The 13,499-nt window shown below is 37.0% G+C and overlaps 2 protein-coding genes and 1 pseudogene across 7 annotated transcripts in view; 2 read left to right on the top strand and 1 right to left on the bottom strand.

The window, feature by feature from the left end:
• The first annotated feature begins 817 nt into the window (after positions 1-817).
• LOC122314721 lies at positions 818-1,554 on the top strand (annotated as a pseudogene).
• Positions 1,555-2,526: 972 nt separating this feature from the next.
• LOC122315398 (uncharacterized N-acetyltransferase p20-like) lies at positions 2,527-3,048 on the top strand. The gene has a single exon (XM_043131271.1). It carries the CDS (start codon positions 2,527-2,529, stop codon positions 3,046-3,048), a length of 522 nt encoding a protein of 173 aa, XP_042987205.1.
• A 1,530-nt stretch (positions 3,049-4,578) lies between these two features.
• The window catches only part of LOC122316775 (serine/threonine-protein kinase EDR1-like), a 30,503-nt gene continuing 21,582 nt past the window's right edge, over positions 4,579-13,499 (bottom strand). For 3 of the 6 annotated variants that reach the window (XM_043133550.1, XM_043133554.1, XM_043133555.1), the window contains exons 4-13: positions 11,571-12,745; positions 10,764-10,843; positions 10,064-10,132; positions 8,718-8,818; positions 8,544-8,622; positions 8,366-8,464; positions 6,929-6,997; positions 6,761-6,810; positions 5,517-5,693; positions 4,579-5,415 (exon numbers count right to left, since the gene is read on the bottom strand). In XM_043133550.1, the coding sequence (XP_042989484.1) occupies positions 5,280-5,415; positions 5,517-5,693; positions 6,761-6,810; positions 6,929-6,997; positions 8,366-8,464; positions 8,544-8,622; positions 8,718-8,818; positions 10,064-10,132; positions 10,764-10,843; positions 11,571-12,745 (2,035 nt within the window). In that variant the 3' untranslated portion in view covers positions 4,579-5,279. The remainder of the gene's footprint in view (positions 5,416-5,516; positions 5,694-6,760; positions 6,811-6,928; positions 6,998-8,365; positions 8,465-8,543; positions 8,623-8,717; positions 8,819-10,063; positions 10,133-10,763; positions 10,844-11,570; positions 12,746-13,499) is intronic. The other 3 variants (XM_043133551.1, XM_043133552.1, XM_043133553.1) reach the window with 3 other exon arrangements.

The raw sequence follows: 13,499 nt of genomic DNA, 5'->3' as shown, positions 1-13,499 counted from the left end.
CGAACCCAACAAGCTTATAACCTAGTTTTCATTTTCAGAAACCAACATTTTTGTAACATAGGCTTCGTCACCGACCCCATTAGTGTTGTCTTTGTTGTAATGGAGATTGATTCATCGAGGATTTCCATTCGTCTATTCAAGCTAACGAACGTGGATGATTTCATGTTATGGGCAGGTGATAATCACTTAATAGCATATATTGTTTTCATGTAATAAATCTCGCTTAATAGCATGTATTATTTTTTATTAGATTGTCTGTGTTCATGGCCATGCATGGTTTCCATTGAGCACCATATTGAACTGTATCTTGTGCACTTTATGCAAATTGTCCCACATTGGATGAGTAGAAGACAATATATATCTTCATCAAGAAGTGAGAAGTGATCAGGATCCACTTCGTAGCCAACTTACCTGGTTGAGGTGGGTCAGTGGGTGACCAGGAAAGGCACGTGGCCCATTTTATAATGAAAGACTAAAAACTGGATTTTTTTTTCAAGGTATTTGTATGTAAGTTTCTAGTAATAAATAATACTTAATCATCCTCCAAAGTCCAAATCACAACAATTTAATTTGCTCAGCTTCTGCGGAGATCCGTGACATAGTTTCCAAGTGTGAAATATGGAATATACTTTTAAGAGAAATGACAAGGTTGGGGGACTCCAATAATATATTCTAGGCAGGAAGACTTGGAGTTTTCGGGGCCCTGATCAAGGTGGTAGAATTCTAGATAGGCTATAAACAAGCTAACATTTGATATAACATAAACAAGCTAGCCTTAATTTTCGGAAAACCAACATTTTTGTGACATAGGCTTTGGTACCAGCCATTGGTGTTGTCTTGGCGTTATGGAGATTGATTCATCGAGGATTTCCATTCGTCCGTTCAAGCTAATGGACGCGGATGATTTCATGTTATGGGCTGGTGATGATCAAGTCACCTGGTCCCTTCAACAGCAGACTTTTACCTTTAAGGAAGAGGCTCTGAATTTCATAAAGGATGTTTGCATACCCCACCCTTGGCGTTGTCTATCCATATGCCTTGATGAACGTTCGATAGACTTCATCTCCATTATTCAGGGGTCAGACGATGATGATAGGTGTAAGGCTGATATGGGGTACGGTGTTGCCAGAGAGTACTGGGGCCAGGGGATAGCTACCAAGGCAATGAAGATCATCCTCTCGCAAGTTTGCAACCTTATGCTGATGTGGATAATAAGGCCTCCCAAAGGGAATTAGAGGAAGTTGGGTTCCAAGAGGAGGGGCTACTAAGGAAGTTTAGCTTTCTTAAGGGGAAAATAAGAGATTTACTTGTCTATACTATTTTATCAACAGACTCACTCCCAATAGATCCTCCCTACATGTTGAAGCCCCACAAGATCACTCTCCGGCCTTTCAAAATCTCCAATGTGGATGACTTTATGGGATGGGCCGGCGATGATAACGTGACACGCAATTGTAGATGGGATGCCTACGCCTCTTGGGATGATGTGACATTGAGGTGAGTTTTAGTAAGTAAGATGTGAGAATTTTGAATGGAAGTGAAAGTTTAAAATATTATTTTTGAGTATTATTATTGTTTTAAGATTTGAAAAAGTTAAATTATTTATTATATTTTATATGAGATTTCGGAAAAATTATAATAATAAAATAAAAACTTTTAATTGAGATGAAAATTTTAAATTGAGATATTTTTACCCAAATCTGTACTAAATAATAGGTCCATAAAAATATACAATAAATAGTCTCGGATCGCTGGTCAGCCATTTTCTTGCTCTGGCTGCTTTAGTAATATTCATTGAACTTCAGAACAATCCAAGTGTTTAAAAAGGCTTTGAAGGCGTCTGTGTCCTTCTACCAACTAAAAAACTTCCTACCCAATCGAACCGCAGACCCGCTTATAACATGGTTGGGATACATCAAAATTTCAGCAAAAATGAACAAATCATATCACCCAAACTATAAATCTTTAGATCAACACTTTTCCTTAATTAGGAAAAGATAAACAGCACTAAAATATAGGGTCATCGACAGTCAAATTCCAACAAAAGATAAGAGAAAGAGTAACACCATGTAAAGGTACCACTTTGCCATGTAGTCAAGACTTGACACTCATAAATAGGATGTTCATCCACTTTAGCCTTTTACAAGAGGTCTCTGTCTGCTCTCTCGATAGTTCCATCTTCCAGCTAAGTACAAAGCATATGCCTGTGAGCCGACATCATTGAAAGTCTTATACCTTGTGCTACTTGTTGCTAAAAGCGACTAAGTAATCATGCAGCCTAGTTGTGCAACTTGCTGAAAACCATTGTCCTGTACACACCCAAACAGCCGGCTTCGCTACTGCTGGCTTCTCTATTCCATCAAACGCAAAGCAGCATGATGAAGTAGTAATTTTGAATTGAATGATCACGACTTCTTAATTGTTGCTCTATAAATACGAGCCTCATCCTTACATTAAATCATAGCAAGCATCTATCGCACACTACCAAGTCCAAAGTTCTATCTCATATTTTTCAGCTGTGATAAAATGGGGATGCCCATCGATATCACTCTCCGGCCATTCAAAATCTCCGATGTGGATGATTTTATGGGTTGGGCTGGTGATGATAATGTGACGCGCTATTGTAGATGGGATACCTACACCTCTAGGGATGATGCTTTGGACTTCTTAGAGGAGGTCATTAGTTCTCACCCTTGGTATAGAGCCATTTGCACTAATGACCGTCCGATTGGGTCGATTTACGTGATGCCTGGGGTTGGAAAGGATCAACGGAGGGGAGAGATTGGATATGCTATAAGTGCAAAGTATTGGGGGAAAGGTATTGCAACAAAGGCTGTGAAGTTGGCCATTTCATGTGTGTTCAAAGAAATGAAGTTTCTGGAGAGGGTGGAAGGATTGGTCTATGCAGAAAATAAAGCATCACAGAGGGTTTTGGAGAAGGCTGGATTTATCAAAGAGGGTCTTCTGAAAAAATATTTCTTTGTCAAGGGGAAGAGTAGGGATATTGTTGTGTACAGCATTGTTGATAAGTATAGTGTTGCTTGGTAATTGTGTCTGTCAAGGAAAGTGTAGGGATACCATTTGGTGCTAAAACTGTAACCAACTATTCATTCTATCAGTGAAGTTTAAGGTAATTTAGCCTCCAAATATTTTGTTAATATATTTTAAGTACCAAGCCATCTTTGCATCTTTTTTATGACTTGATGTCTCCTTGAATGAATCTGGCATAAGTTGATTGCCACATCTCAAAAAGCATCCACCAAAATTTCTTATTGTAAGTAGAGAGAGATAGGGTCAACAAAATGAAGAGGCAAAAGGCATTGTCAAAAAGCTGTGAAAGTGACCATTGCATGTGTGTTCATCGAAATGAAGTTATTGCATTGATAAAGGCACATGATTGGTTCTAACATAAAACAAAGAATCACATAAATTATGGAGAAGGTAGGTTTACTAAGGAGGGTCTTTTTAAAAAAATATATATCAATGTCAAGAGGGAAGAGTAAGGATATTGTTGCTTAAAAATATAATATAAATAATTAAATCTGTTTATCTCACCTGTTTAAATTTTTAAAATAAATGGCATTTTTTTTTCTCATGGAGTATGAATATATCCCATATATAAGAAAACAATTCCACGGTAAGGGATATATAAACTTATTAGTAAGATAAAAACTAGACTAAATATATTTCAAATGTAAAGCTACCGACCCTTGACACAGCTACACCCAAAGACCAAAACGCTCTCATTTAAACGGACACAAAAGAAGAAAACATGACAGAAAAGACACAACACGCCAAACACAGGCTACGCACACGGAATACGCCAAAAATATTATTCACAGCTATCCGCACTTACTATTATAGTATAGAAAAATACTAGACTAACATATTTCAGATGAAAATATATATATATTTACAAGATTATTTATTAACTTTTTTTTTTTTAATGATATTGAGGGATTTGGAGATGGGGATCGAACCCAATACCTCTCTTATGGAGGCCGGGTCTCGTGCCATCTAAACCCCAGACTTTGGTTAAGATTATTTATTAACATGCCAAACACATTGCTGGTATGATACTGGGAACTTCAAATACTATTACAAATAGTTTTTGACTCTTTTCTTTTAAATCAACGTATTAGGCCTTACAGTAAACAGCGGGTTTACAAACATAACTTATTTTGATCATTGGCAGGCATGGAATGACGTTGACAAATTAATAAACAGGGACCAAATGGATACAACCACCTCATGGAGGGGAGACCAAAATAAATTGTGATATGACAATGAGCTAGGAAAGATGTTTCAGTCCTAGCTATTTTCTGTAATTCGAATACAGCTAGATCTAGAAACTTGCCTCTGAAAGATCAAAGGCGTACTACAAAACACATCACGCTCTTACAAAATGATATATTGATTACCAATCTGATTTGACAAAAGAGGTGGGTGAGATTACGTTCTCATTCAAAAGAAGAAAAAACATTAGACTTTGCCCACAACCGAAGTGGACCATCATTTCTAGTGAGTTTAAGTGGGTGCATTTGGGGTAAAATTTGGATCGCGTACTAAAATTTGGAATTGCATCAAATCCATGCCAGATCTTGACTTTATAAAATCATGGATTTCAAATTACAATCAAAAGAGTTACATATACACATTTTAACCATTGATGGAGGAACAAAACTTACAGGGCTTCCCAACTTCCTAAATGGGGCATATAGAGCCACCACATTATCATCAGAGATGGCAAAACTCTGCACTCTCTACATTCTGCTCGTAACCCTCCTCATCATAAGCTGTAAATGTTTCAAACTTGTTCATTTTGTCATTTTATTCCATTTGATTTATTGGATTTTCCTTTGCCAATCAAACCCTTGTTACGTCTTGGACTTGATCTTCCTTCGGCATCCAAGATAAAGGAGCTTAATTGTGGTGATTGGACCTATCAAATGTCATATATGACATAGTCATGTCCTCTTTTCAAGCTCGGATCTCCGGAGAAACCGAATTAACCAAGTTTTAATAACAATGGGATCGTGATCCTACAAAACTCCCAACACAGCGCATTTGTATGATTCCATTTCTTTTTTCTTTTTGCAGCATCCTCGCTTGGACAACCAACTGTACAAAAGGTGCTTCTGCAGTCATTTGGCTGCTACAACCCCCCTGGCTCTTCCCTTTTTGTCCCTTTTTTTTTTCTGCTCTCTTTTTGAAGTTTCATATACTACAAAGAAACAAAATGTCTACTTATTCACACTTGAGAGAAAGATTGAGACCTTTCAAGGCATAGAATTCACCGAGCTTTCTAGTGGCAAAGCAGAACTTGGCTCATCCAAATGTGACGGGATAACAAGCCGCTGCAGAGGCTTGAGAGCTACTGTTAGCTGTGCAAATGAGGGACGCAAGTTCGGCTCACTGGGAATTAACGAGAAGGAAAATCAATCATTTGAACTGTATTTAACCTAGTAAAGGATAATTGAAGGTGTATGCTACAGTTCAGATTTCTTCAAACTTACGTCTGCCAACATTCCCAAATTATCCTAGCAACCACAGGATCCATTTCCTTAGGAATGTCCAGGCACCGCTTCTGGAAACCAACTGCACCCACCACTTGCATTGGGTTCATCCCACTCCAAGGTAATTTTAGAGTAGCAAGCTCCCATAGAATGACTCCAAAGCTATAAACATCACACCTGGATATTTAACAGAAGATATAGTAAGGTGGTCCTGTAGGTTCAGCAAGACTGTAAACAATGACAAAACTAAGTTACTGCAATAAGCTGAAAGCAGGTCGGTGAAAGCACTAGACGCACTTGAGTGCAGAACCCATCTGGAGCCTAGGCACAAATGCAAGCGAATGCCAAATTGAAGCGCACACATTTCTAAAGATAATGTAAAATTTATAAAATACATTGTAGAAAGTTTTAAAAAGCAAGATGACAATATATTTAGCCTATTTACATATTTAAGATATTTGATAGCCATAGTTGGATTAAAGTACATTGTTGAATCAAAATATACCACCAAGCTCAAGAATTTTAGGTATTGACTTCTATCCTAACATAAGCAATCATATACCAATTCATCTAGAAAGGGAAATTGGACCATTAGTTGAGTTTAAAGTACACATCACATATGTTATCGTGGTGCCATGGAACATAAATGATCTTCAATATCCACCAAATACTTCAAGAATATTTGTTTACATCATTTTCTCGATCTTGAACCAAGATTTTATACTTTTATTTATTTTTATTTTTTTGGAAAAATTACAAAATCGTGCTTTTCTACGGTTTACGCTCACAACAAAAGCATCAAAAAGTGTGTTTTTGTAAATGTATTTTGCTTTTGGTAAGCTATTCTTTAAAGACCAGTAAGAAAAAGCATGTTTCTAATATTTCCCACTGATAGTCTCCCCACCCCCAACCCTAATGTCTTTGATGGGTAAGATAACCGTGGAGTTATGGCATTAGTATCTTTTCTGCCATTAATCCTTAGGACCAACACAAACCCAAACATCAAAACCCATATCCATCCCAGATTAAAACAGTTGGCCAAAACAGACAATTCACACAAAAATTTCCTCAAGCACAACCAAGATGTGCCAAAGCTTGTAAACCATAAGACAACTGGACCAGCCAGTCAGTATGAAAAATTAATGGACCAGGGCTACCTAACTAGTATAATAAGATGAAAGAACATACACCAAGTAAAGCTGAAGATACAAAATAGAAATATACTCATAAAATAAACAACTCACTTCTCATTTGAGGGCTCATTGCGGAGAACTTCAGGTGCCATCCACTCAGGCTTGACAGATAGACAAAGACACAATCAAAGATGAAGGAAGAAAGGGTGTCGTTTCATGATAATTGTGTCATCTCTATAGACAACCAGAAATAATAGTGAATAATAATCCAATTCTCACCGTTCCTGCAGTTGATTTGGATGACAAGAAAGTGTGATGCTTCAATCGAGACAACCCAAAATCAGAAACCTGCATGTAAGCAATATAGTCTGTTAGACCACAATTACATAGACTTATATATTTTCGGGAGTGCATCAATTCTCCAAAGTCTAATCCCAGTTTCGGCAAGTAAAGTTCTTTCAAGTGTAGGATTTAGGTAGATCTAGGGTTCTGAAGACCATCTTACCAGCATATGAGGGTTAATTGCTTTTCTAAAACAAAAAACCACACACAAATTTATATGTTTCCTAACTATGTCTATTATATGGTCCTCGAGCAGTTTTAAGAGTATGGTTTTCCTACATTTCATTAAATACGTGTTTCATTCTTACCAAATGGGAAAAGGTAATATTCAAGAGTTTACAAAGATGCTTCGTATTGTTATTCTTTTATGGGCAAAATGCTTCACTTTGCAAAAGATGTACTGCTTGAGTGCCAAGGCATCATTGCCTACTGTGTTTTCTCTTTTTTATTATTCTTTCTTCTTCAATTCTCTCTCTTTAAAACTAAAATTTCATAACTCAAATCCTTTCCTACCTTAAGCTACTATCCAAGCACCACCAAAATCCTAAGTACAGCAATTGGCCAGAGAAGTGCTGCAGATACTTCAATCTGGAGTAACACATAAGCAGGCAGGTTTCTAAGTTTGTCCCTAGGACTGTTCACATTTGGGCACAGGGCATGATATGATTTTATTTTTTTTAAGTGGGTCATGCCATGAAAATTGCCATGGTAAAAAACTATATTTGTATATCATGTTCACCATGGATGCTTCTCTTGTTTTTTTTTCCCCATACAAATGACGAAAACTTGTAGCAAACAAGACATAGTTCTTGGGTTTGCTGACCACATAGACTATACATATACTCATGTCATGCCCTGTGTAGTGTAGGACAATCACTACTTTAATGCCTCCAGCAAGTAGACATAGGTCCATCTAGGTCAAAAGTAAGGCACTCACTCCTATCCTCTTACACAAGCTCCTGGAACCAAGCTCAGGCAAGTTCAACTGACCAAACACAGAACAACATAGTATGGGATCTACTCACATTAATCACTAATTTCTCTCAAGTACAAGATACTTTTCATCAGTTGGCCACTGGGAGTCCGCACTTAATATGTATTCTGGGTACCAGCCTGGTTAGATGATACTTCATACAGCAGTTTATTAGTAACATAACTTGGCCAGGTCAAAATTGGCAGCAAAAAGAGTACGACAAAATGCATCAACTATAATCCACTTATGATTAGAAAGTTGTAACTATATTGGCATTAGATGTAATTTAGTAAAAAATGCCGCAAAACAACCAGAAATAGTCATAATTAACTCAAAATCGTGTCATATGCCAAACTCATACAAGGAAATCAATCCGTACTAATGGAATTAAATATACTAACCTTGACATTCCAATTCTTATCAACCAAAAGGTTTGGTGACTTCAAATCGAGGTGAACAATTGTAGGTGTACTGGTATGCAAGCAATTCATGCCCCTTGCCTGCAAGACAAAAAAGAGCTTTAAAAACGTGTACGGATTAAAATGCCGTTTAAATAGATAACAAGGATGACGATGTTACCACATCGAGGGCCATTTTTATTCTGCGCTTCTCATCAATTTGACAATGAGGACGATGAAGTATCCGATATAAGCTTCCCCTGAAATATCAAACTTTAGTAACACAATTTATGACATATAAAACCATGTATGCATTTACAAATCAATCAATACAGAACAAGGCACAGATTTATACCTTGGAAGAAACTCAGTAATTATAGACAGATTTGGGGGACGAGTAACTGCACCCATGAAAAGAACAACATTTGGATGCCGCAGTGTACGCATTATCTGTACCTTAGATTACAGACAAATAAAAAATGGAGGTCAATGAAATTGAATTGGTTACAAAGTAAAACCCATGTGTACAAAGCATGAATATTCTCTCTTAACTTCTGTAAGCATGTCAGGGGGATGATGTCATGGAAATTTATGCTAGGGAAAAAAAGTGATATCAACTTGATCCCATAATCTTAATCATGCCATCCCATTCTATCACCAAACTATAAACCTTTTTTTTAAAAAAAAAAAACCAGGGTAATGTAATATCCTTAAAAGGGCAGAGCACAACCCTACTACAAATAAGGTATACAAGATATTCAGAAAGAAAGAAGAGGGAGGGGCGGGGGGGACGACAATTCGGAAATTTTGAAAACCTATAAAAAAGCAAAGCATCACAAGCTGCCATCCATGTATAAAGGCATCATCACTCTCCAAGGAGAGAGGAACCCATATGCAAGGTTAAAACCTTACAGTATGACTTCCTTTCAAACTTGTGTCTCTTGCGTGGGATCCAGCATATACTATCCATACTTCCTTGTCATACCTCTGGAATTCTACAATTCCTCAAATATAAGAAGAAGCAAAAAAAAAAACAAAGAAAAAAAAAAAAGAGGAAACCAAATCCACATCCCAAACTTCCATACTTGGCATCTATCACAATCTTCATAAGAAATAGCCATTTACCCAATAATGGTCAATTAAACAGAATCAAATTTCTGACCCTAAACCACCTCAATTTATTGGGTTACATATACTCAACCACCTCACTAATTTAAATTTAAGATCATCACCAATTCTTCCTCTTTAAGAAGGATCTCTGAAGTTTTTCAAGCCAATTAACCACCCCTACAGGAACAGGAAACAAAGACATACATTGGAAAATTGGAAAGCGTGCTTTTTTTTATTGAACTCAAACAACAACCCTTGGACAAGAAAAGCCTGTTCTAATCAGCCAAACATTGTTATAGTTTTCAAGTACGTTATTCCAAATAGATACAGAATAAAAGCACCCAAAGACAAACTAAATATTTCATTGCTACAGAAGAAACTTTACAGCCAAGAATATGGTTCAAGCTACATTTTTTTATCACAACAGTATTTCACCATCTCAGGCAATTTTATGGGCAATAGTTGAGTTGAACCATTGAGAAGTCTTTAAAGTTTAAATGCAAGGCTCTGATTTTGTTTTATTTTTACTTTCTCCCTTAAATTGAAAGAGCACTATCACATGCATATACAGAATGCTAATTTATTACTTACTTCACTTCTGAACTCAGCCATAGCAACACCTGAGAAATCCTGGTCTAAGAACTTCTTCACAACAACCTCCTGCAATTCAAAATTTACCAGAAGAAAATTAGATAATCAGTTTTCTTAATTGCATCTACCAAAAAGCTTCTATTTCAATGTTGATATGTTAAATTACCATACCAGGCATTGGTAGTAAAAGCAAAACAACATTATGCAGAGATGACAACAAAGAAAGAGAATCGTCCACATTACACATAATACATAATTAAGATAATAAAAACTGTTTGATAGTGACAGTATATCGTGATTCATCATATAGTTTGTCAACCATGGTCCTGTGCAATGGCCCATCTAGTGTTTTCCAATTAATGATGGCAACAAACATGCAATATATATTATTTCCTGTATCATTTACTTTTTTAAATAAGACCTATCAAAAAAAAATTTACTTTTTTAAATAAGAACTCTGTCGTCAAATTAGTACAAGGGATCTATTGAAAGAAAAAAGGCATAAGTTAAACATTTGAATCCAAGTGGAGTGGTATTCATGAATAACAAAAGCCATCTTCAAGATAGAAGAAATTATACGGTGTGGACAACAAAAAGGTGACAAGATTTGATTCTTCTGATTTAAAGCAAAAGAGCAAATAGGTAAACATGATCAGTCTTAGCATAAGTATTTACTACAGGAAGGAATTGTAGAACTCACTGTGCCATTCAAATCAGCACGATAAACCTCTCCATATGAACCTATCCACAAGAAAAAATGAATAAAATGCCCCATACATCCTGCAAACAATATGCAAGTATTCATAAACAACCCCTCCTCCCAGTAGTTTCTTTGTTAAGCATAATATTAGTACAGAGCTACCACAGGAAGATGTACCATTCAAATCTCCAAAGGTATTTACCCTTCTATTATAGCAAAAAGAAAAAAGGGGAAAAGAGCGGTAGAGAGAGAGTGGGAAAGGTACTCGGCCTCTTGAAGGAAATTAATTCCCCACATATAATTAATATGCTATTACTTTTTTATTTCTTATTTTCGGATAGATACACACAACAAACCAAACTGCACCTCCATTCATTGTTTTGCAGGGGGTGCAAATGTCATTTGGTCCAAAGACCACAGGCAATACACTATTGTGAGTAATACATATACAAACATACACATACCATCATACATAGATGGAAAATGATTTGTAAAGTCCTAGAGCGTGCAAGCCCTGTGTAGCCCCTTTGGAAAAAGGTGGGGCACACCTAGGACCCACATGAAAAAGTCAACTTTTTCATAGTGGATCCCACTTTTTCTAAAGGGACTGCATAGCGTTTGCACACCCTAAGACTGTATCTAGCATTACTCTACATAGATATACACATGAATACTATTAATATATACAATTATAAAAACACGTGCTTGCACGCATGCACATATGCAAATGAAACAAAAAAAAAACGCCATATGCACCACCAAGATTGGCAAATCTAACAAAAACATCCAACAAGCCATATGCATTACCTAGTCCAATCCTTTCATAAATAACCAGATCTTCCCAAAGAATCTCACATTTTCCTACATTCACATCGTCCAATATTTCATCAACCCTACTTGCACTGGAATCAACAAACGACCTAACTCTTTCTGGATCCTTTAATTTCAAATCGTTGCCCCAAACCCTATCGTGCACCCACTTTCGATGATCATGGAAATTAACTTCTTTATCTTCATGCTGTTTAATCACATCCACTATGTCACTTTGAGATTCCTCCCTGCTCCTCAGGTGCTCTCCCTTTGAATTAGCATGCAGGCCCTTAACCGAAGGCAACCTGTTAAACTGACCCATGCTACCTTCCAACAATGAACTGGTGACACTGATGGAATTTGCTGTATCATTGCCTCCACTGGATATGTTTGAATTACCAGATGATTTGAAACCATCATAGATCTTTCCGGACGTAGAACTAGTGGAAGCTAAAGATGACAGATTATAGTCATTAGGTTCATGATTAATTCTTGGAAACAGGCCGTCTGTATAATCATACTCCTTTTGCCTAGGGACTTCATTGCAAGCATATTGATTTTTCCACATCAACGGTACAGGGGGTTGATCAGAGACATGGTTATTTCTTGGTCTCTGAGGCTCAGCAACTTTATTCTCTGCAGGTTTGTTAAGCAAAAAAGTTTTGCCAGTTCCTTTTATCAGGAATGGATTGCAATCAGAAAAAAGGTTTTTTGAGTCTTCAGGGCTAGTTTGATTACATGGAACTACACTGAGGTTCATCCTCGCACTATCACCAACTACTTGGTCAACACGACTTCCTTTATACAGAGAGGTGCCAATTGCTGACGAGGAAAGATGATCTGACTGATTGGGAGTCCACCAGTCGGATGTGCCAGATGAACCAACAGTTGTATCACCGCTTTTACCTGGGAATGGAGGCATGGACTCTGCATTTTCAGAACTGGACCTTATATCCAGAGGTGAGCTACTTTCCAATGCAGCATTTTGACTGCTGCCTTCACCAAGTAAAGGCTTTGGTCTTGAGTATGAAACTCCAATGTCATTAGAAGAATGCATAGATGGGATTCTGTTTATTTTCAGATTATAAGGCTTAAACGTAGTTTCCTTCACACTTAGAATATCAGCTGGTATAAGTGCTCCAGGAGCTCCCATTAGATCAACCAAAAACTCACTGAAAGCAGAAAAATATACATTAGATCCGTGTATAAGGAAAAATAAGTTATGAAAATTTAATAGCAAAATCTTGAAATGCGCACGCAATCCTTTTTAATCACCACACATTCCTAGGGGTGCACAGGCCCTCGGCAAAATGCACTCACATCCCTTGCATGCATCTCATGAAGAGATTGTGTAATGCATATAAGAGAGAACAAACCATGCAACATATATGAATTTTGAAATTTGGTCAGGTTATTGAGGTTTGGTTTCTTTGAGAAGACAAAATCGAAAACAAAATAAAAAAAAGAGCCACAGAGACAGAGGATGAACCATGAGACAGTATAATCATAACAGAGGAAATAAAAAGAACGATTTGAGCACTCAGATAAAAGTTGTACAAAAAGATTGATACACTGAAAAAAAAGTTATTTGATAATTCTCCAAATGTTGACTTCTACAAAGAGAGCAGAAGCGGGAGGTCAAGATCTGGAAAATTTCAGTATGAATTGGACATCTATCTCGCCACTGACATCTGATTAGCCAAGGACCGTAACCTGGTGAAGAAAAATATAGAGCACTAAAAAGAAGTTGAGATAAATTCTCCCCAAGCATGTCCCTCTCAGGACAAACTTTCCCAGAGTCAAATGAATTGTCTGGAGTGGGTTTCCTTTATAACACTGGTATGGTTAACCATGGAGAAGAGGTATTTATCATGTCCCTAACATACGCTCACTATACGTTTATTCAGTTTCAAGAGGAATTTCCAA

This window comes from Carya illinoinensis, chromosome 7 (genome assembly GCF_018687715.1).
Source record: "Carya illinoinensis cultivar Pawnee chromosome 7, C.illinoinensisPawnee_v1, whole genome shotgun sequence".
Classification (NCBI taxonomy): Eukaryota; Viridiplantae; Streptophyta; class Magnoliopsida; order Fagales; family Juglandaceae; genus Carya; species Carya illinoinensis.
Note: the sequence above shows the minus strand (reverse complement) of the source record. Positions and strands in the feature narration are given on the sequence as shown.